General features: G+C 45.4%; 1 protein-coding gene across 1 annotated transcript; it reads left to right on the forward strand.

Annotated features, from left to right (window-relative positions):
• The first annotated feature begins 921 nt into the window (after positions 1–921).
• Positions 922–22462, forward strand: GPR65 (G protein-coupled receptor 65). Its single transcript, XM_069637939.1, has 2 exons — positions 922–1114; positions 19531–22462. Exon 2 carries the CDS (start codon positions 19746–19748, stop codon positions 20769–20771), a length of 1026 nt encoding a protein of 341 aa, XP_069494040.1. The 5' UTR covers positions 922–1114; positions 19531–19745; the 3' UTR covers positions 20772–22462.
• Positions 22463–22958: the final 496 nt, after the last annotated feature.

Raw genomic sequence — 22958 nt, forward strand, 5'->3', positions numbered from 1 at the left:
TCATTATATTTTTTTAATTCAATTTCTATTAGGTTTTCTTGGAACAAAGATCAATCAATGCAATTCCAATAACCTATCACATATTTTGATTTTTCAATGAACCCACCCTCCACTGGAGTTCTCCCCCGGCCAATGCTCATGAATTCACAAACGAGCTCAGCTCTCACCTGGAGAGAACCCTGGGGCTGACCCCCTCCCCCTCCACTCATCTGATTCTATCCTGGGAGCCCCCCGCCTGCATTTACACGCTTCATGCCGGTCTCCAGCCTCCAAGCACGTGTCTGGGTATTGAACCCATACGGCCCGATGAGTGCATTGCCACTGAGCTATCATCCTGGCTGAGGGGCACTGGCGGAGCGAGTCGGGGGGGTGCCCTCCCTCGCTCCCACCCGGTGCCCAGTGCGCCCACCAGTCTCCCACTGGCACCCGATTATCTGCTCCCCCGACCCCCGGCACCAGAACCTGCCTCCACTACTGCTGAGGGGCGATAGACAACATACAATGATAGCTGGGTAGCTTTCAACTGTGTCTCTATTTCACCTTCCACTTTGGCCAAGTGAGATCATCACGCGGGCTCTGCACTTGAATAAATTTCCCTAAGAATCCCTTCCAGGGAATATTGCCCCACAATCACAAAATGCAATTAGGCAGATTCAATGAAAGAAAATGGCAGACATAATTGTACGTAATCAGCAACATTTCATAGTTCAGTTTTTTTCCTCTTAAAGCAGTGCTAGTAGCAAAGCGTGGTGCAACTGATTGCTCAGCTTGAAGGTTTGCAGAACACAATTTCTTTAGACAAAGCAGGGCAACTTCCGGCCTTGTTCTGCCTCGCGATGAACACACAACAAACCCCTGAGCCGCAGAGGGCGGAAAAAATGTCCCCTGTATTAACAAATCAGGAAGTGAGTAAGAAGATACTCTTGCGACAGTAGCATTTACTTCTGCCCGTCTATATTCGGCTGCAAGGATCACTTTTGTCCTCATGTTGGATCGCGCTCTGTTGGGCGCCTCCTTTGCAGTTGGTGGTTGAATGTCTTAATATCGTCTTGGTGGCTCCGTGCACAGTGTGCAGTGGGAGCGGGCGTTGCATGCTGTGCTGCAGAGGCTTGGGGTAAGTCTACTCGGGCCATGCCGCAGAGATGGCTCTCTCCTATCAAGTCTGTGTTCCCTACAGGGGAAAGTCATATGAATATTTGAGCATATTTATTTATTTATACATTTATATAGCGTACCCAACTCTTGGGCATCTGGGCGCTTATGCTTATGAATGTGGTTACAGTATGATCTTAATTGTGTGGTTACATTGCTGTAGTCAACTTATAGTGTTGATACATGAGTTATCAGTAGACCCAGTTACATTTCAAGCTTAGTCCATAGCAAAGATTTTTATTATCTATTATTTATTTATGTCTTGATAAGGAATAGTGCACAGTTGGCAGGGAAGGCTACAGTAGCAATCCTTATGGGAAGCAACGTACATCCATGAGGAAAATCTGTGGCGAAGAGTAATTTGACAACAGAATATTTCTTCAGATCTGTGAAAGGACATGAGTGAAGACACAAGGCTCAAATATTCCGCAGTGACAGAAGTGTACCAAAAAGTCGTGGAACCGTGACTCCAGCGGGGGACAGAGTATGAAGGAGGGGAGCCACGTGCAACACATTTTTCAAGGGTTGGAACCATGCTGGTTGACAGCCCATTGAGTTGAAACAGATTTAAGTTTAGCTGTAACTGATATCTGGTAGTAAAATAGAGAAGTGTGCTTTAACTTCATGAAGAACAGTTCCGGAATGGTGAAAATGGTTGCAAAAAGTAGTGGTACGATTAACAGTAAAAAAGAAATGTAGTGGAACACCGCTCCAGACCGTTCCCGCTCACTTCGACCACTGGTATTCAGGGATTCCAACATCTTGGGGAATAGCAGAAGGAGGCTTGGTGATATGTTTCAATTTTGACTCCAGGACGCAAAATTTTCTTCCGGGTGATTGTGCACACCTGCAAGTTTTAAATATTCAGTGCAACTGCATACCATACTGTATGACATACTGTGTGGCTGTAACTGTGTTTCCCCTAGTTTGCTTAATCTTAAATTTAGTGTTGCCCTGTGGCTGTAACTGTGTTTACCTAGTTTGCTTAATCTTAAATTTAGTGTTGCCCTGTGGCTGAAACTGTGTTTACCTAGTTTGCTTAATCTTAAATTTAGTGTTGCCCTGTGGCTGTAACTGTGTTTTACCCAGTTTGCTTAATTTGAAATCTAGCGTTGCCCTGTGGCTGTAACTGTGCTCACCTAGTTTGTTTAATTTTAAATCTAGCGTTGCCCTGTGGCTGTAACTGTGTTTACCTAGTTTGCTTAATTTTAAATCTAGCGTTGCCCTGTGGCTGTAACTGTGCTCACCTTGTTTGTTTAATTTTAAATCTAGCGTTGCCCTGTGGCTTTAACTGTGTTTACCCAGTTTGCTTAATTTTAAATCTAGCATTGCCATGTGGCTGTAACTGTGCTCACCTAGTTTGTTTAATTTTAAATCTAGCGTTGCCCTGTGGCTGTCACTGTGTTTACCTAGTTTGCTTAATTTTAAATCTAGCGTTGCCCTGTGGCTGTAACTGTGCTCACCTTGTTTGCTTAATTTTAAATCTAGCGTTGCCCTGTGGCTGTAACTGTGCTCACCTTGTTTAATTTTAAATCTAGCGTTGCCCTGTGGCTGTAACTGTGTTTACCTAGTTTGCTTAATTTTAAATCTAGCGTTGCCCTGTGGCTGTAACTGTGCTCACCTAGTTTGTTTAATTTTAAATCTAGCGTTGCCCTGTGGCTGTCACTGTGTTTACCTAGTTTGCTTAATTTTAAATCTAGCGTTGCCCTGTGGCTGTAACTGTGCTCACCTTGTTTGCTTAATTTTAAATCTAGCGTTGCCCTGTGGCTTTAACTGTGTTTACCCAGTTTGCTTAATTTTAAATCTAGCATTGCCATGTGGCTGTAACTGTGCTCACCTAGTTTGTTTAATTTTAAATCTAGCGTTTCCCTGTGGCTGTAACTGTGTTTACCCAGTTTGCTTAATTTTAAATCTAGCGTTGCCCTGTGGCTGTAACTGTGCTCACCTAGTTTGTTTAATTTTAAATCTAGCATTGCCCTGTGGCTGTAACTGTGTTTACCTAGTTTGCTTAATTTTAAATCTAGCGCTGCCCTGTGGCTGTAACTGTGTTCACCCAGTTGCGCATTTGTCTGGCCCAGTGACTGCATTGTGCAACCTTGTCCTGCTATTATGTCCCATTCCACTACTTCTGCTTGCACCCCCCCTCTGCGCCCAGACCCTGTGTCCCCCCCACTGCCCATTTTCCAACCCTCTTGCTCCCTACCCAAACCTCCTCTCTCCTCTTCTTACTCCTCCTCATCACCTATGGCGCTCTCCGTTTCTCCTATCTTCCCCATCTGTTTCTCCATTGACTATCCTACCATTTTCACTAAGTCTGGCAGGAAGAAGTTCAAAAAGGATATCTTGGTCTCTAACCCTGGTCTCCCTATCGCTGACAACTACACCAGCTCTTCCTCCAAACAGACCCTCCCCAACATCCTCTTTGTCGTTCCTTCGTCAGACCTATGGACTCTTCATGTGGTCTCTGTGCTTTCTCCTTTCTCTTCTTCTCCCATTAATGGTGGCACCCAATGGTAGGCCCTCCTGGCCTCCTTCCACTCTTCTAACGTCATCACTAATGTTTACCCGAATGACACTGTCTTGGTCCAAGGCCCCCAGGCTAACCTCCTCCTCTATGATAGACGCTTCCTGTGCCTCATCAACATCCTTCCTTCCCCTGGTGTGCCTTCTCTCCCTGCTCTGGCTTCCTTGCCTCCCACTTCTACCTCCTCTCTGGCTACGTTGCCCTCTCCTCCCTCCTTTTCTGCCCCCCCTCAGCCTCCTTCTACACCTCCACAGGGCGCACCTCTGATTTGTACCCCCTCCCCAGAAGTCTTTCAAAGTTAGCAACCTTCTCTATCTTGCCACTCTCAACTGTTGCTCGGCTGTCAAACACTCCTTTGACATCTGCTGCCTCCTTGAAGAATGCAATCTCGATGTCCTTGGTCTCACTGAGATATGGTTCACGGCCAGCTCTGTCACAAGCTTTAACACACTCCTCCCTGATGGCTACAAGATTCTCTCTGCGCTCAGATCCAACCGTCCCCGTGGGGTGTAGCCTTGATCTTCCCGTTGTGGATTCCTTCCTCTGTGATTCCTACGCAGGCCTACTCCTCCTTTGAATGCCTTGTCTGCAGGCTTTCTCTCTCACTCTGTCACCATTGCTACTATCTATCGGCCACCAGGTCAGACTACCTCTTTCCTCTCTGAGTGGGCCGAGCTCTCCTCCTCCCTCCTGGCCTCAACCACTCAACTCGTCCTCCTTGGAGATCTCAACATCCACCTTGATGCTTCCTGTCCCTCCACTCGTTCGTGACCTCTGCATGGTCTCTCTCTCTCTACTCTGCAGGCACACTCTTGATTCCTCCTCCTCCTCCTCCTCCTCCCCATCCTCCTCCTCCTCCTCTGACCTTGTCACCCTTAAACGCAAGTGCAGGGTCACTGAGAGGAAATGGTGGGATTCTTGTGCACCCTCTGGCTCCAAAGGCAATACCGGCTCTCTTTCGCACTATGAAGAGACCCAACATTCAAAGCTCCATCTCTGCTGCATCTAACAACTCAGCCAAACTCCTTAAAATCTGCTAGGAGCTGGCCAATCCTGCTGCAGTCTCTACCTCTCCTGTCACCTCCCACGGCCTGGGCTTCTCGTTTAATCTCTAAAACCCTGGACATCCTTTTCGCCCTCTCGTCCTCCCCTCCTCCACCCCTCCCCTCCTCCTCCTCCTCCAGCTTCTCTCTCCACTACCTGCAGCCCACCTGCAGCTGCCTCTCCTCCCTCTTTCTCTTCCTTTCCTCTGTTCTCCCCTGATGAGATTTCTAGACAAGTCCGATCTATCAAAGTCTCGTCAAAACAGTTTCTTCCCTGTTTGTCCAAATCCATCAAGGACCATATTTACACCCTCACTCCCGCCATGTATGACTTCTGCAACCACTCCTTCACCACTGGAGCCTTCCCCTCCCCTCTGAAGCAACCTCTTCTCAAGAAAACCATAGCCGACCCCTCCTGCCCAGCTAACTATCATCGACCTCTATCACTCCTTTCCTGGGCAAACTTCTGGAAAAGCTGGCCATCACCCAGTTTAATCTTAACTCTGATTCTGTTGGTTGTCTCCATGACCATCAGTCTGGCTTCAGAGCTGCCAGAAGCACAGAAACAACTCTACTGAGCATCCGTGAAGACCTGCTCTCATCTCTCTTCTGCCTTTGACACGGTCAACCATGCCATCCTGCTCAGCCGCCTCAGTGATAACCTGGGTATCACTGATCAGGCCCTGGTCTGGCTGACCTCCTTCCTCTCCAACTTCCTTCCCCCTATCTCACTCTCCACTTGTGGTGTTCCCCAGGGGTCTAACCCCTCCCCTCGCTTTTCAACCAATACCTGGCACCCCTCGTCCACCGCATTGTTGCTCTCTGCTCCAACTTTCAGTGCTATGCTGATGACACGCAGCTCATTTTCAGGCTCCCCTCTGCCGCCTCCTCTCCCTCTCTCATCTCTGACTGTCTTTCTGCAATCCAGGAGGGGTGTGCCACCAAACGACCTCTGTCCTAATGCCAGTAAGACTGAGATCCTCCTCATCGGCACACCTGCACCTTCCTTTCCTGTCCTGTCACTGTCTGGCCGGCCTCCCTTGGCCCTCTCCCTGCTCCCACCTGTGAGGCTAAGAACCTCACTGTTATCTTCGACTCCCCACTTTCCTTTTCTCCACACATCTCTCCTCATATCTCTAAGAAGTCTAACTACTAACTGCATCTCCTCAGAGATATTCTTCATTTCCTCTCTTTCCCCCATAAGCTCGCTGTCTCTAGAGCTCTGGTTCTCTCTAGGCTGGACTACTGCAGTAGCCTCTTTCCAAATTTGCCTGCTACTACCAACTGCCCTCTGCAACTCATCCAGAACAGGACTGCAAGACTTGTCCTTGGCCTCAAGCCCAGGGATCGTATCTCTCCAGCCCTGAAATCTCTTCATTGGCTCCCAGTGGCTGCAAGGATCAAGTTTAATACCCTTTGCATTGTCCACAAGGCCTTCTGGGGCCTAGGTCTGCAATATCTTCAACTCTCCCTTCGGAAATACCTTCCCACTCGATGTCTTCGCTCCTCCACCTCCAACTCACTCAGGGCCAGTCGCTTCTCCAAGCAGCGAGTTGGTGGTAGTTCTCGCTCTTAGGCTGGGACCTCCCTCTGAAACAGCCTCCCTGCCTCTCTGAAACTTGAGAACCATCTTTGGTTCCGGAAGCACCTCAAGACCTTCCCCTTAGCTTCTGCCTTCTCTCTTCCTCTACCCTGCTTATCTCTGTCTGTTTCTGCAAATGGCAGCTGCTACCCTCTGATTCGGGCACAGAACCCTGCCCACCCAGCTGCACACCCACACTGCCCCTGGCATCCCTTGCACTTGGGTTTGTATCTGCAACCTACAGTCCCCTTACCTGCACTTATTTGTACCCGCTGTCTGCGCATAATTCATGCACTTGCCACCTGCTGGTTGCACTACCTGTTGTTTTTGATCACATGTTTGGCACTTTTCACTCATCTCCTGCCCCTTGCACTTTCCCCCAATCCCTCTCCCCTGCGCTTGCACTTTCTCAAAGTCACTGGGCCTAGTAAGATCATTGTTTCTGTCCTCCTGTGTACCCCTCTGTTTGCCTTGTCGCGCCCTGAAACACTTGTGCATGGGTGCAATATAAATAAAATATTATATCATATCAGATAGGATGGTTGCCATCTAAGATAGATTTCTAGATAATTTAGCACACTGGTCAGAAATCAGCGACTCATTTTTTTGGCCTTGACTCCCATGATCCCTCATAAGTGATTATACTGGCCAGGGCTGATGGGAGTTGCAGGCCTACACATCTGGATTGCAGAAAGCGGACTGCTACCGATTGAGTGCATTCATCGTTGCCTCGGCTGTTACCACTGATGGCTGATCGGGTGAGGAGAGATCTTTTTTAGTACCTGTGATCTGACGGGATGCCATTTCAAATCCCATTTTGCTGTGCTTAGGATTTTTAAAGAGACCCAAGAGTCGAGCATTTCCTTGTAGTCAAGATGCAGGTGTGTCAGAGATTAACAACAATGGAAAGGAAGTCACACTGATTGTCTTTAAGAGCAGTTTTTTGTGGTCTTTTCCATGAAATGTAAGGCAGAGGTGGAATTCTTGGTTTTGGTGAGCGGCACTACTGCTTTGCCATCTTAAATTTGCTTCGGTGTAAATCTGTCAGACGGCCTAGGGTTCAAGCTGCAGACAAGTGAGTGGGAGCTCTCAAAAAGAGTTGCAGAAAGAGGAAGCACAGACGTGGAAGCAGAGAGTAGGCAGTATTCACGAGTGCCTGGGACACCGGGGGTGTTAAGGGGAGATAGGACAACAAGAGCCATGAGGAAACCAACAGCGACAGGTGGGGTACACAGACAGGTAGTAGCAAGGGACCCCATTGCAGAGGACAGCAAAGCGTGTGAGGCTAAGTTCGGAAGAGTTACAACAGTGTTTGTTATTTCAGAGGCCTTATTGAGAGTAAATATATCAAAAAAGGACCGCATTTGGTAGTTCTAGTTCAAACACCTCAAAAGAATAGTGCATGTGCCACTGACCCACCACCGACAAGCAAGAGAAAATTCAAGTTGGGACTATTGCTCTTAGCACTCCAAAAGCATGTCACCTGCTGTGGTGACAAAAAAAGACGGCCAGAGACATGACATGAGTTGTGGTTCAAACACTCCAAAAGCCTAGAACAGGTGACAGTGACAAGAGAATGTTATCCAAGAGACATTGCATGAGTATAGTGGTTAAAACACTCCAAAGGCCTAGCACAGGTAACAGTGACCAGAGAAAGACAGCCAAGAGACATTACATAAGTGTAGTGGTTAAAACACTCCAATAGTATAGCACAGGTGACAATGCATAAGTGTAGTGGTTAAAACACTCCAATAGTATAGCACAGGTGTCAATGCATAAGTGTAGTGGTTAAAACACGTAAGAGATATAGGGCAGAAACCCTCTTTTTTGTTGACAGGGCCTGACTATAGAGGGAGAATATGAAATGGACAAAAGGAAAACAGAGTCAAGGCCACCCCTCCCTTCAACGCACATGTAGTGCTGGAAAACCTACAGAAGGCTGGAAGCCATTTTCGACTAGCCACATAAGATCACATTTACACAATGAAAAGATACTGGTAAAACAAAGTTTATTCTAAATCGAATAACATAATAAAATCACAGAGGAGCAAGTGAAGATCATCATTCACTATACATAAACCTTGCAAATTCAATCCATAGTGTGGTTAGTAACAGATACTGTGTTATTGTATGTACTGTAAAACATTAGCAGCACATTTCTACTGACAACATGTGCTGCTAATGTTTTACAGTACATAGCCAAGAGACATTGCATAGGTGCAGTGATTAAAACACTCCAAAAGCCTAGCACGGGTGCCAGTGACAATAGTATGATAACCAAGAGACATTTCATAAGTGTAGTGGTTAAAACACTCCAAAAGCCTAACAAGGGTGACAGTGATAGCCAAGAGACATTGCCTAAGTGTAGTTAATGTTAATGTTAAAGGATATTTGTACTGCGCACTATCACCACAGGAGTGGTCCCCTGGCGCTCTGGCGGCTCTGAAAAATGGAGGGGGGTGAGTTAGTGGGAATAAGCTGGAAAAGTGCGAGAGCAGTGATGTGCTGTTGGCGGCCTCAACCCGGTAACTCCGTTGGCGGGGCTTGGTGTGTTTTCTGGTCGGTAGTCGCCATGTGCTGTTGTGCGGGTCTATGTGTAGTTTGTTTTGTTGTTGCAGTGTAGTGTTCGGATTGTTGTGTTGTAGGCTTGTTGTTGTGTTTGGTTACGAGTTTGAGAGGTGTAAGCAGAGGGGTGAAAATGTGAGTTGATTGGTTAATTGGCATTGCTGTCTGGAAGCGAGATCATAGAGATCATATTACAGCAGTTGTGCAATTTTTATTGTTACCAGACAACATTTCAGGAATCCGTTGTAGGCCCATCGCAGTGACCAGATTTTCACGAGGCTGTGGAGACAAAGACCAACATTTGTGCCCCGAATCCCCCTACTTAATTACTACCCCAAGCAATCAATTGTCATCCAGAGAATAACGTAAAAAGAGAAATTGTATTTTTTTCTACTTAGCCAAACAAGCAGCATTGTCTTCACTTCTCAGAAATGTTAGCCCTGGTCGAGCTGTATGACAAGTATTCCAAACAAAGCTGAAAGACCCAAACCTAGAATTTGTAGCACAGCATGGGTGCAATTCTTACTGTTAGCAAAGAAACGTACAGACCAATCGCAGGAACAAGATTTTCACGAGGCTGTGAACACAAATACAAGTTGCACCCTGACCGTCCCCCCTGGAAATCAAGTACCCCCCAAAAAATCAATTGACAAACAGAATTCCTCATCACTTTTTTAGTGAGATGGTGTATTGTTTGTGTACTTATCCAACCATGTAGCTTTAAAGTGTTGCTTTTCCTTCCATTACATATTTTAGGCTGCCTCAGTCCAGCTGTTATGACATATATGCCAGGCAAAGATGGAGGATTCAAGCCTAGAGATTGTAGAGGTTAAAACATTCCAAAATCCCAGCACAGGTGAAAGTGATAGTCAAGAGATATTGCAGAATTGTAGTTGTTAAAACACTCCAAAAGCCTATCACAGGTGACAGTGGCAAGCGAAAGATAGCCAAAAGATATTGCATGAGTTGTGGTTTAACACCACAAATGTCTAGCAAAGGTGACGGTGGCAAGAGAAAGGTAGCCAGAGACATTGCATAAGTGTAGTGATTAACACATTCTAAATGCCTAGCGCAGGTGACAGTGATAGCCAAGTGACATTGCATAAGTGCAGTGGTTAAAACACTCCAACAGCCCAGCACAGGTGACAGTGACATGAGAAAAATAGCCAAGAGACATTGCATGAGTTGTGGTTCAAATACTGAAAAAGCCTAGCACAGGTGACAGTGGCAAGAGAATGATAGCCAAGAGACATTGCATAAGTGTAGGGGTTAAAACATTCCAAAAGCCTATCACAGTTGATGCTGGCAAGAGAAAGATAGCCAAGAGACAGTGCATGAGTTGTGGTTTAACACCCCAAATGTCTAGCACATGTGACAGTGACAAGAGAAACATAGCAAAGAGACATTGCATGAGATATGTTCAAACACCCCAAATGCCCAGGACAGGTGACATTGACAAGAGAATGGTAGCCTAGCAACATTGCATACGTTGTTCAAACACTCAAAAAGCCTAGCAGAGGTTATGTTGATTTATACAGCTCACCGCTACCACCAAGGAGTAGTCTCCAGGTGCTCGCGAGAGTTGCAAGATAAGGGGGTGGGCTCGTTAGTGAGTATAGAGTGAGAGGATGGATTCAGAACCAGGAACAAGAAGGAATTGGCATCAGTGAGTGTTGTTTTTGCATGCGTGAGTTGGTGTTCCCCGTGCGTTATAACCATATGGTTAAGACTCAGTGCCCCAGGTGTGTGCTAGTGTTTGTGTTGGTGTTAGTATGTCGTGTGATTTTGGCATGAGTTGTAGTTGTGCGCCCTGGTTATATTGTGTCCAAAAGGATACAGAGTCGCAGGTGGCCATAGCTGTAAGACTGTCTGGTGTCTCGGCGTCTACTTGCGTTGTTGACGGTTGGCAGTTCTATTTGGGGTGGTTCACTCTAGGTGTGCTTCCAGCATCTCAGAGATGGGTGTGAACATAGAATTTATTCTTGATGTGTTTATGTGTAGTGTGGCTGGCCCAAGTTCAGGTGTAGTGGTGTTGGTTATGTTAGAGGAGCAGGAAGGGGAAGTGGGTTATTAAGTCTGTCGTTTGTTGGAGCCACTGGTGAGACTCTTTGGGTGCCACCAGATGCGATCTACCCAGGTTCTTGGTTGTGATTCGTCTGCCCATCTCACCTCCTTTTTAGTTGTTGGTCTGTGATGTTGTTGCTGCGGTTGTCCCTTTGCGGTTGTCATTGTCTGTTCAGTAACCAGGTTTTGAGTCGTTTACTGAAGGTGATGTGGTATTCTGTGTTTCTAATTTCTTTGGACATGGTGTTCCATAGGTTAGCAATTAGATGCAAGACCAAAGACAAACTCAAACCAAGACACTACCAAACTCCGGGACTACTGCAGTAGTGGTCCCCAACTTCAAAAAAGGAAATTGAGACGATCCTAAGAACGTTCGTCTGATTGCACTTTTGGACGTCATTGGCAAAGTCTACAGGTCACTGCTGCTACATAAATTTCAATCATGGTCAAGCAAGGCACCTTGTGAGGACCCACTTCAGTCTGGGTTCAAGAAAAATGCAGGAACCAATACCAACATACTAACTCTGAGTGTCTTGAAGTGCGAAACACCGGCACTAGGCAATCAAATATTCATGGCCTTCATTGACCTTTGTCAGGCTTTCGATCAGGTAGACAGAGCAAGACTGTGGGAGAAATTAAAAAAATGGAAATCCCTGGCCGAAATAGTACAACCCATCAGAGCACTCCACAATAACACCAGGATACAGGTCCGCTTAAACCATCAAGGGCTCCTATCTGAAGAGATAACCACAAATCGAGGGGTGAAACAAGGCTGTCCTTTGGCCCCGGCTCTGTTTGTGGCATACATGGGAGACTACAAAGAAACGGAGGTAAGGGTGAGAGCCTTCCCCTCGCAACTTGGCCAGGCCAAAATATCCAGGATCCTATATGCGGACAATATAATTCTTCTTGACCAAACCGCCATCGGTCAACTTTGCGGAGTATATTGCAGAAAAATCACCTAGAAATCAACAAATCAAAATACTATCATTTGGTAAAGGGAGCGCAAAAGAAGACAGCTGGAAGGCGAACGAATCGAGAAGGTTACATACTTCAAGTACCTGGGCATTATGAGTGACAACTCGCAACACGAAAGTGCAATGCAAAACTATCTTCAAGACAAAACCAAGAGCCTAATATCTCAGGCCAAAGCCATTGACAAGAAGTTTGGCCGCTTCTCTCTAACTCCAGTTATAGACTTTTATAAGGCCAAGGTCGTCCCATCACTCGTGTATGGCGCGGAAGCGATGCCAGGGTTACCCAAGAATATCTGGTCTACACTTGAAAGCAACTTCTGGCGGAAAGTGTTGAAACTGCCGATTTCAACGCCTATAGTTCTAATAAGGCGAGAATTGAGTCAGCTGTCCTTACAATCGGCGGTCGAAAGAAACTCCATGATGTTGTTCAGAAAACATCTGCTGGAAAACAGCCCCCAGCTGTTGGCAGAAATCAAAAAAAGAGCTTATGGTGAGGCGCTGTACAGTCCTAAACCTTTGGTCAGCTGATCAAGAAGCTAAATTAGAAATGATCCAGTGTTGCAACCAAGACTTGATCGAGAATCTAACAAGGATCCACAAAAAAAATGAACGATCTAGACTGGATCAAGACATGCAAGCAAGCAGCGACATACAACTAACTTCACAAACTCCATATGTGCCCCGACAACTACACAAATAGACTACACTTTTGTGGGAAAATATCCAAACCGAAAACTGCTGAACATTTTTCTAAGAGCTCGCCTTAATCTGTTGCACACTAATGAAATTCTTGCCATTCACATATTCACGACCTCAAATACAGATTTTGTAAAAAACCCAACGAAGTCGAAACAACGAGGCATCGTCTCACATCTTGCCCAGGATTGGAAAACAGCAGACAAGCCTACCTGAATCCTATCTTGGCCTCTGCTCACATCTTCGAAGACGACGTCTGGTGGTCAAGACTTATCGGAGGACCGAAGACAGCATGGGTGACGGCCACAGCTAAAATAATGGACTCAATTCTAATGGACGCAGCTGACAAAGAAAAGTATGGACAAAGAATGGATTAACAAAGAAACAAAGTGATCAATTCTTGTAAAAAACTTGTGGGTTAATCAATTATATAAAAAAAAAAAAAAGATGTGAGAACGCTGTTCCGCCGAACAGGTGACAATGACACGAAAAAGATAGCCAAGAAACATTGCATGCTTTGTGGTTCAGCACTCCAAATGCCTACCACAGGTGACAGTGACAAGAGAAAGGTAGCTTAGGGGCATTCTGTGAGTTGTTGTTTAAACACTCCTAAACCATAGTGAATGTGACACTTGCAAGAGACAGAGCGCCAAGAGACATTGCAGATTGAAACGTGGCGTCCTGGCAATTTGAAAGCATAGAGCAGGTGACGATGTCGAGCAAAAAAATGGACCAAGAGATACTGCACATGGTCTTGATTCCAACATTGCAAAACTAAGACACATGAAACTTTGCACTTTAGCAGTAATAGTTCCAACACTGTGCAAGCACAACACCGGTGATGCCGGCGAATGAGAGTGAATCGAGTGACACTGTTTGGTGAATGTTCAGTCTCTAACAATTCCTGATCCAAGCAAAAAAGTCGCTGACAAACCAAAGAGAATACAGGGAAATTGTAGAGTGGGAGTTGTGTTGCTAACTGTTCCTGATCCTAGTGTGGGAGCCTTGGCTAGCTGAGGATAACCACAATAACTTGGTTTGGGGATTTTTACTTCCAACCATGCCTGATAATAGTTCAGTGGCAATGACCAACCGAAGGGAACCAAGAGTGGAAGGGTCTCAGGATTGGAATGGGAAGGAGTTGGATATCCCATCTCATGCTATCGGAAGGGTCTCAGGATTGGAATGGGAAGGAGTTGGATATCCCATCTCATGCTATCGGAAGGGTCTCAGGATTGGAATGGGAAGGAGTTGGATATCACTGAGAGTGGTGGCTCCAATAATGCCCAAGTATAAAGAAGAAGCATTGATAAGGAAATAGAACCAGAAGAGCTGCACGCTGAGAGTTGTAGTTCCTCCGATTACAGTGCACTCGCAGTAGTAACTCGTAAAGATCCATGAGAATTAGACGCCATTCCTGTCATTCTAGTCCACAGGGACAGTGGTGGTAAGACACAAATTGGTTTCAAGGGAGTCGAAGAGCTTCAGACAAGCAGACTCTATCATCTATAATAACAGTCTAAGAGAGAGATGGAGAGTGAGTGAGAGAGTGCTAAGGTCCAATTTGGAAGGAACAGGCAACAGCACCTAGAATGCCTCAGGTGATGAAATGAAAGCCCAGGAGTGAAAAAGGCGGTGTCCTGGTGGCACAGAAGCACCTGCCAATTTTTTCAAATTCCCTGCTTCTTCATATTGTGAACTGGAACCTCATCATTAGGGTAATCATTAATCGGTTGTGGCTTTAAGTCAATAGGGCTTTGCATGCTGCTACTTACAGACTCATACTCGTGCAAAGGTTGATGTACTGGAGTGCACAGTACTGTTGGAGGTATTGATCACAAAGGCCTAAACATGCCTGAGTTGCTTGTAGTCTCGCTGCCTTTCAATTTTGGTTGGACTGCTCATTTTAGGCTGGGACCAAGCCTGGTTTTCAGGTAATAAGTGAAAGTATAGTTTTCAGAAAATCGATTTAATAAAAGATCGATTTAGAAAGACCACTCTGCGACCGCGCAGAACGGACTTTCGAAATCGAACTGTCAGCCACTGCGACGCGCACGAGTGCACACAGGGGTTGAGGGGGCACGGCGAGACCCAGAGGCAGTGCTTTAAGTGGGATTAGAAATCAAGGGAGGACTCTCGTTAGGGGTGTGGCCTGCGTCCAGTCCCTCCTTTTAAACGAAAGAAGGGGCTGGGAGCACCAAAGGTGTGACACTGGTGTGCCCCAGCTCACACCCAGCGGGCAGCCTTGTCACTCAAGGAGCAACGTGGTGGAATCTTTTACCACGGGCTCCTTGAATGAAAGTGCTGCCTGCTGCTGATGGCTCTGTACTCTAAAAAAGGAATGGGTTGGACTGCCCAGCTCTCCTTTTGTTTCCGAGTAAATAGTCAGTCATCAGCCAGCGTGAGGAGCCATCAGGCAGCCCACACTGCACGGTTACACCTGCTGCTTGCAGGTGTCCGCACTTCGGTTTAGAAAAAAGAAAAGGCCATGCCTTTTCTTTTCTTCTAATCCAAAGTGCTGACACCTACAGGCAGCTTGTGTAACCATGCAGCCGCTACACGGGCTGCCTCAGGTGTCAGCATGGCTGGGCTAGTCGGTGGTGGGCCCCAGCAGGGCCTCAGCTCAGGAGTCTTTTCTGGAGACTGCCAGGTCTGGGTCCCGGTCCACTTAAAGCACTGCCTAGAGGAGGTACCGTGCGAGTGTCAGGTGAGTGTGTACATGTGTGTGTGAGTGTGTGTGAGAGAGAGAGAGAGAGAGAGAGAGAGAGAGAGAGAGAGAGGGAGAAACACAGAGAGAGACAGACAGAGAGAGAGCGAGAGAGCGAGAGAAAACGAATGTTTGAGAAGGGTAAGGGTGGGGGAGATGAAAGTGCGTTCATGTGTGTATATGGTGGGGGAGCGAGTGAGAGGGGGAACAAGGAGGAAAGGGGTACTCCGGTGGAGAAACACCCCCACTTAAAAAAAAAAAAAAAACGGAACCATGTCCTTTTTCGGCTTTTTGAGTGCTGCACAAAATCGACCGAAATAAATCGGTCTTTTTTACATGTGGCCTTCAAAAACCGGTAAAATTACATCGAGCCAATGTTCATTCTGTAACGGCAGGACAGGAGAAATCATGATGAAGTGTGGTCTTCTCAGAGCATCGCCAGAGGTCCCGATTCCTTAAACCTTCGAGCCGTCACCTTTCTGTTTTGCCCAAGTCATCCTGAGTGGGACCAGTATTCCCAGAAGTGGGTCCTTAGCTGGCCATGCCTGGAGACCCAAGCTACACCGCACTGACCATGGCCAAGAGGGATGTTCTGGACAGAGCAATTGGCAGTGGTTTGGAGACATTCATAACTTCCAGACATCAACCTCTAGTTTTACTTGGATGACCAGGATCTGTTTCTACACCAGAAAGGCCGAGTATTGTTTGCCTTTGACACTTTGCAAGGTTCCACCTGAACGGGAACTTGTTGCGGTCGGCTTCGTTTCAGCAGAGAGCAGGAAGGGAAGTGAGTCACTTCCTCTTTTCTTTCGCGCCCCACGGATGTGTTTCCCTTTCACTTCTTTAAGCGCCTCAGGTCAGGCCCATGTAGAGGAACGTTGATGCTGTGTGATCTCGGCAGAGCATTCGATTATCAAACAATGGGTCGCATAGGGCTTAACTAATGTAACCCCTTAACTGCTGGGCTATTGTGCATGTCTATGCAAACAGGACGAGAACACTCGTCCTCAGCAGCTTGAAGTACCTCTCTCTCTCATCTTTCTGCCTCAATGCGCAGCGTCTTCCTTATCCAACATTACAATACTCACTACAAGGTCCTGAGCACCTTTTTTTCCTATCCTGTTTTTCTCCTCTTTTGTGATTTTTTAATTGCATTACAGCTCTGGAGGAAACACTTTAAACATGTAAAACTCCTCTCTTACCTTTGTTATGATGCTCCCTCAGCCTATAGGTGCTTGGGTGTGGGCCGTTAACACTTGGTACAGCCCTCTCCCCAGGCTGTAAGGTCTCAGTGTATCCTTTAGCCAACATTCCATAAGAACAATGCTCACTGCGAGGCTCTGAGCTCCTCCTCCGACTGCTTTCATTCGCCTCTAATCTGTTATTAACCCATTTGGGGGATTTTTGGATATTATAATGGCATTACAGTCCTAAAGGAGATGGCTGAGACAGGTATACTTGTCCCTTAGCCTCGTGATGTGGCCTCATCTTTGTTCAGGTGTGGGTCAATAACTCCAGTTAACGCCCTCTCTAACAGGGCAGTAACACTTAATTCTGCATTCTCCATAGGGGCACCTCTCATTCTCATTATGTTTTAATTTTCAAGAGAGATCAGGGCTGTGGGGATGACAGATTCACTAAGATCGTCAACCCAATCCCCTTGCCACCATTTCTAGATTTTCACCCCAAAATCAAAAATCATCGTATGCCCCAAAGACCCTAGTCTAGCCTTACAATTCCCAAAACAACCAGGCTTCCATGATAACCACTGACTCTCTAAACAGCTTCCACTCAGATTTGGAGGGGCAGATTCCCAATAAGATGCACAACTGCGATAAGATGTTCATGTGCCACTGCATATCTCATTACATCCACAGAAAACACACCGAAAAAGCACTTTGCACAAGAAAGTGCATATATGAGCACGGAGTGCACAAGCCCATCTCCCGACAAAAAAAAAAGGAAGGTAAAAGAAATGGCTGCCACCATTCAAATGGAAAAGGGGCTAGCTTCCATTTTGGATGTCGGCAGCCATAAAAAAAACTGGTTAAAAATGTTCTGCCGTCATCTGAAAAGGGACTTGGTGCCTCATTAGGAGTTTGGAGGTAGCCATGCTCTTAATGGACCTCGGGTCTGGGTTCCCTGATTGGGGAAATACCAGGCCATTCCGACCTTGGAGGGCCCGGTATTTCCCCATTCAGGGAACCCGGACCCGGACCATCCCATTCGAGCCCCCATAGGGCTCGATGGAATGGGGAGCATTCTAACAACGGGCCAGTTGTTAGCATGTTGGCCCCCTCGCGGGACCCGCTAAGGACGTCTGGTCTGACCAGACGTCCAGAGCGGGTCCCGCGAGGGAACCTCGTAATAGGGCAGAATGGGTTTAACGGCGCTGGCACCTTTAATGGCGCCATTAAACCCATACCGCCAGGGTCCTAATGAGGCCCTTAGTCACTTTTCGATGTTATGCCGCAGGTGCGGCCGGTGATTATACACTCGCCCCTTGGAAAGACCGAACGTGACAATCTGTCTTTCCCTGGTGCACACGCCCTCAGTGTGGCGCACTGGTCCACCAAGTGAATAAACATTGTAATGACCTGAAGTGCAGGTCCAAAAAGGAAAATGACAGGCATGCACACTCTTGCGACTGCAACTGGAAGAGGCCCACCCAAAGGGACGAATTTGAGGACGACAGTTCCCCGTTTTCCCACTGCTGGTTGCTCCTATACCTTGGAAGGTTTATGCGCTTTGCTTGACCCTCACTTGACCACATTTTATTTCTTGAATTTGTAGAGTTTTTACCACCAAAAAGTAGATGGTGGGTTGGTTTCAGACAATATTTTTTAGGATGGGGTGGGGGAGTGTGTGTGTGGGGGGGGGGCTTCCCCCCCTGCATTCTGTGGTAATAAAATAAGTTTAAAAAAGTTTCTGGGTTTCTTGTATGGCAGGATCACAAAAAGGGTTGGATCTTGCAAACTAACCACAAAACATTGTTCAACTGACTGGTGCGAGAGTGAATGCATTCAGAGAGACATGGAGAGAGAAAGAGCGTGAGTGAGAGACAGAGAGAGTGAAAGAGAGAATGAGAGTAAAAGGGAGAGAGATAGATGTGTGAGGTGTGTATATTTCTACTTGCAGCAATCTGTTTACTACATCTTTCTGTGCTGCAATATTTCTTGCATGCTAGTAGCTTGCACTACCTGCATGCCACAACCAAAAGGAAATGCTGGGCTTTGACTGTCGCTGCGCTGTTATTGTCAGCCCTAGGCTCGTCCCCTTACCAAACAGTATAATACTGTCTAGATTTCAAGACTTCCACAATTAATATATAGTAGACTACATTACACATTTTATTTCACTGGCGACCATTTGCATATAATTTTGTGAAACAAACGTATCTACAATAACCCAAATTGAGCTTGTTATTTTAACGAACCACCATTGTATTGTGCTTTACACATTAGCCATCGTGCTACTAGAAAAAATAACAGAACGTTTCTATTTCTGCCTGTTCCATTTCTTTATCCAAGAACAAAGTCCAATTCCTTAATTACAATTCTATTATGTCTTTTTACAATTTGCAATCACACTTGATATACCAACATGTGCTTCGCTTAATAGGTTTCGACCTGCATTTGTTGACTTACTGTAAGCTTCTTCAGGACATACTATAAATTCATCCAATTCACTATCTAGTATATGTTCTCTCAAATTTCTAGGCAAACAACACAGCACAAAAGTAAATAAAGAAAGGATTTGTTTAAGAAAGCCATTTGAGAAAATCGGCAATCATTTGTTAGTATCTATTATACTGTAGAAAATGTTAATACTTATCACACGAAGAACTGACTTCATAAACTTTAATTTTGCTCTAATATTAAATCAATCTAGTGCAGGTCATCGGAAACCCTAGCCCATTTTATGATAATTGAAGCATACAATAGAATAATTAGGCAACAAACAACACAAGCGCAACACACATTTGAAGGGTACCTGCACTCAACACAAGACACATCATTTTGTCATTCTAACATCCCTGTATGGATGTTAATATTTGGTGGGCCACTATTCACAGCACTAGTTATTACAATTCGGAACCTGGGCACCCATTATTGTAGGTTGGGTTGATGTTTTAGGCTGTGATTTGTTAAATAGTTTGCCTTGTATATTGTGGAATGTTCTATTAATTGTGTTCAATCTTCTACTTCTTACTGATGCAGGATCAGTGAAGAAGATGATGACTATGTTGGTGCCATTTTCAGCTACCCGGTGACCTTCAATGACCTTTGCTGCCAGATATGTCTGGATGATATCCAACTGGAGGGCATTCCTGCTGGCTTCTGGTTGACTTGCAAGTGAAGGTAAAGGACACTCCTGTCCATGTCCACCAGTGTCCACCCTTCCCCCTGGTGCTGATCATGACTAGACGAACATCATGCTCATGTGGACGATGGCCGCCAACGAAACAAACTGCACCATCGATCATGACCTGGATCAGCGACTGTTTCCTGTTGTGTACATCACAGTGATCATGATTGGCGTTCCCGCCAACCTTGCCTCGCTCTTCGTTTCCTGTTTGCAGATAAAAAAGAAAAATGAGCTCGGAGTTTACCTTTTCAACCTGTGCCTGGCAGACCTCATGTACACTCTGGTATTGCCGTTGTGGGTGGACTATGTTTTACATCATGATAGCTGGAGGTTCTCCGCCGGGCTTTGCACGCTAAGCGCGTTCCTCATGCATACCAACTTTTATGCCAGTTCCGGTTTTCTCACCTGCATCTCAGTGGACAGGTACCTCGCTGTGGTCCATCCAATGAAGTTCCATCAGCTGCGGACGAGAAGAACAGCTGTGTGCTTCTGCCTACTGGTGTGGTCAGTAGAGATCTCCTCAAATAGTGCCATATTCTTTTATCAGCAAACATCCAACGACACAGAGAAGCACCTGCTCTGCTATGAGATTTACCCAATGGAACATTGGAGAGCATTGTTCAATATCTCGCGAATGTGTGTTGGCTTTTTTCTACCTTTAGTGATCATGGCTTTTTGCTACCAACGCCTTCACATGGCGGTGAAGCGTAACCAAGCCACCACTAATGTAGCCAAGCTGCGGATCCGGAAGTTACTCATCACTATTCTGGTTACCTTCTTCTTATGCTTCTCACCCTATCACGTTCTTCTACTAATGCGCAGCATCTGGGAGCCAGGGAGTTGTACGTTTGCTCGCTCAATATTTAACCCGTACAAAATAACGCTGGCCCTAGCAAGCCTCAACTGTATTGCCGACCCGATTCTGTACTGTTTTGTGAGCGAGACAAGCAGGAGAGACATAGGCACTCTGGTAAAATGTTGTGGGCAGGATGAACCGCAGACCCCAGAGAAGCAAGATTTGGAGATGTCGCCAATTTCAAACAAAATTACATTGGGTCCTGAATCCGTAAGTAGGCCTGATGAAGTCAAGTAGCGAATGCAGGGAGTCGAAACAGTTCAGCTCAAGATTTCAGCCCAGAACATGGTATCAATGGCACATTGTGTAGATCTGTATCATTCATAAAATGTAATTAATACTACTCATTTCATTTTCCGCCTCTGGATTTAAGGATGGGTTGGCAATGCCGGGATTTGATCTGTAACCTGTAGGTCATGGCCAAACAAAGCTCAACAGCAGCACTTCTCTTAATAGAAGTCTCATTAAATCCTACCGACTCCAAGCCTGGGGTACACAAGAGATTGGTTAATGTGTAGCTAAGTTCTATTTATTGAAGCACGTTGTTTGTGGTACAGTCTAAAGCCGACATGTGTTTCAACCTTTCGCAGGTTTTCCTCAAGGCTGCATAGTGATATTTGTTAAAGTGACATCAATAATTATATTACATCATCCATAAGGTTACATGATTGACACATATCAAAACCATGATGCACATTTCATTAATTTACCCAAATTATAAATAAGTAGACCATTTATATTTGAAACACGCACCAGGGGAGCTGAACTATATCAGGGAGAGGGATGGAAGACAAAAACAAAAATGCACAAACAACCTTGTTAGTTGTGATATGTTCTTGCATCCCAAAATACAATGTTTAATTGATCATTTCACTATTGTCATTGCGTGTCTATTCAAACAGGATCTTAATTGCTAGTACATCTCCTATACTGTCCTGAATCAACAGACTCTTCCTTCTTATGTCCCAATAATCACCTCTTAATAACACATCTAATCAACTATTTTGTGCAGTAATCTGACCTCTGTTCTCATTGCTAAGCTCCAGATAATTACTCCTTAGGATATTTAAGATACAATAAGATATTCATACAATGTTGTATTGCTATGCAAAATGATTCTGGTTTTCTCCCTCAGAAAGTGAGCTCTTCTAAGCAGGCCTCCCTTTCCAATGCACCAGGCTCACTGTATTGCACACCCTTCACAGATGGTATTCTAGCGCAGTGAGGACGAGGGGTTTCCCATCTATTTACTCAAACAGAAAAGCAAATCATCAATTGATTAATGTACCTTAAGGTAAGTTTAGTATTTGTGGGAACTTTTATTCACCTTGTGCACAATAAGATTTATAAGTGTATCAAACGATGAATAGCATCAGGTCATGTTCACACTGATGAATAACCCATCCCTGGAAACAGATTAAATACTTCCGGCTGTTCATGTCAGTGATATGCCCAGCACCTCCTTGCTTTTTGACTCCCATCACATTGCATTCTGGAATTCTTGCATGCATAATGAGAAAATGTAACTTAAAATATACAGTCCACAATATAGCCTTATAGACTGAGGGAGAGGTCATTATCGCAGGATAATGACTCACCACCGAGTTATGGCCCGAAGCATAGCCGTGGAACATTGTGGAAGGGTCATTATCCCAAGTGATAATGACCCCTCCCAAGGGCCATAAGGCTATTGGTACATGTTTTGAAGGTGAAGTAAAAAATGTTACTTTAAGAGTAAGAAAAGTAAACGAGTTAGTAAATTAAATGTGTTTTTATTTTGTGTTATTCAAATGACAGTTTTCTTCATAAGATAAGCATTTTAATTAAAACCTGGTTGAACTGGAACAGGTTTCACATGAGCAATCGTTAGGCATCATGTACACATTAATGGTTTCTCTACAGGAAAGATAAAAAAATCTTCCAATGTTTTCGCGTTTTCTTTCGTGTGTTAAAAAGTACGTTGCTGCAGCCCAAAAATGGTGCTCCCAGAGCGGAAGTGTCATGTTGAAAAAATAATATTGTTTGGAAATTGCATTCTTATTTCTCTGTCTGCTTCGGAAGATAGTATGTTCAGAATGCAGTCAATACCTGTACTTATTGACTGCAGTCTAAATATTCTGATTGGCTGAGAGGAGGCCAATAATGATTTCCATGTGCTAATACAGAATAACGTGCTACAAACGCTCAATGTTTCCTAAACATCCCAACCCTTATCTTGGACAAATGGAGAGCTTTGTTTCTGCATATATATTTTCAGTGGACTGTCCTTTGCTTCCATTCCTACAGTGTTTTGGAAAATTTGGCAAAGAACGATGGAGAATGTCGAACATATTAATATCAACTCTAAAAGAGGGAGACATTTGAAAGGCAGGACACATTGCCCCGCCCCTTTTATGCATACCTGTACATGATTGGGGCAGAGCA

The sequence above is a fragment of the Ambystoma mexicanum genome, chromosome 14 (assembly GCF_040938575.1).
Source record: "Ambystoma mexicanum isolate Mex_15411 chromosome 14, UKY_AmexF1_1, whole genome shotgun sequence".
Taxonomy (NCBI): Eukaryota; Metazoa; Chordata; class Amphibia; order Caudata; family Ambystomatidae; genus Ambystoma; species Ambystoma mexicanum.

What these genes read in the sequence shown, in the direction of transcription:
- GPR65 (XM_069637939.1), top strand. Translation starts at nt 19,746, where the DNA reads ATGCTCATGTGGACGATGGCCGCCAACGAAACAAACTGCACCATCGAT.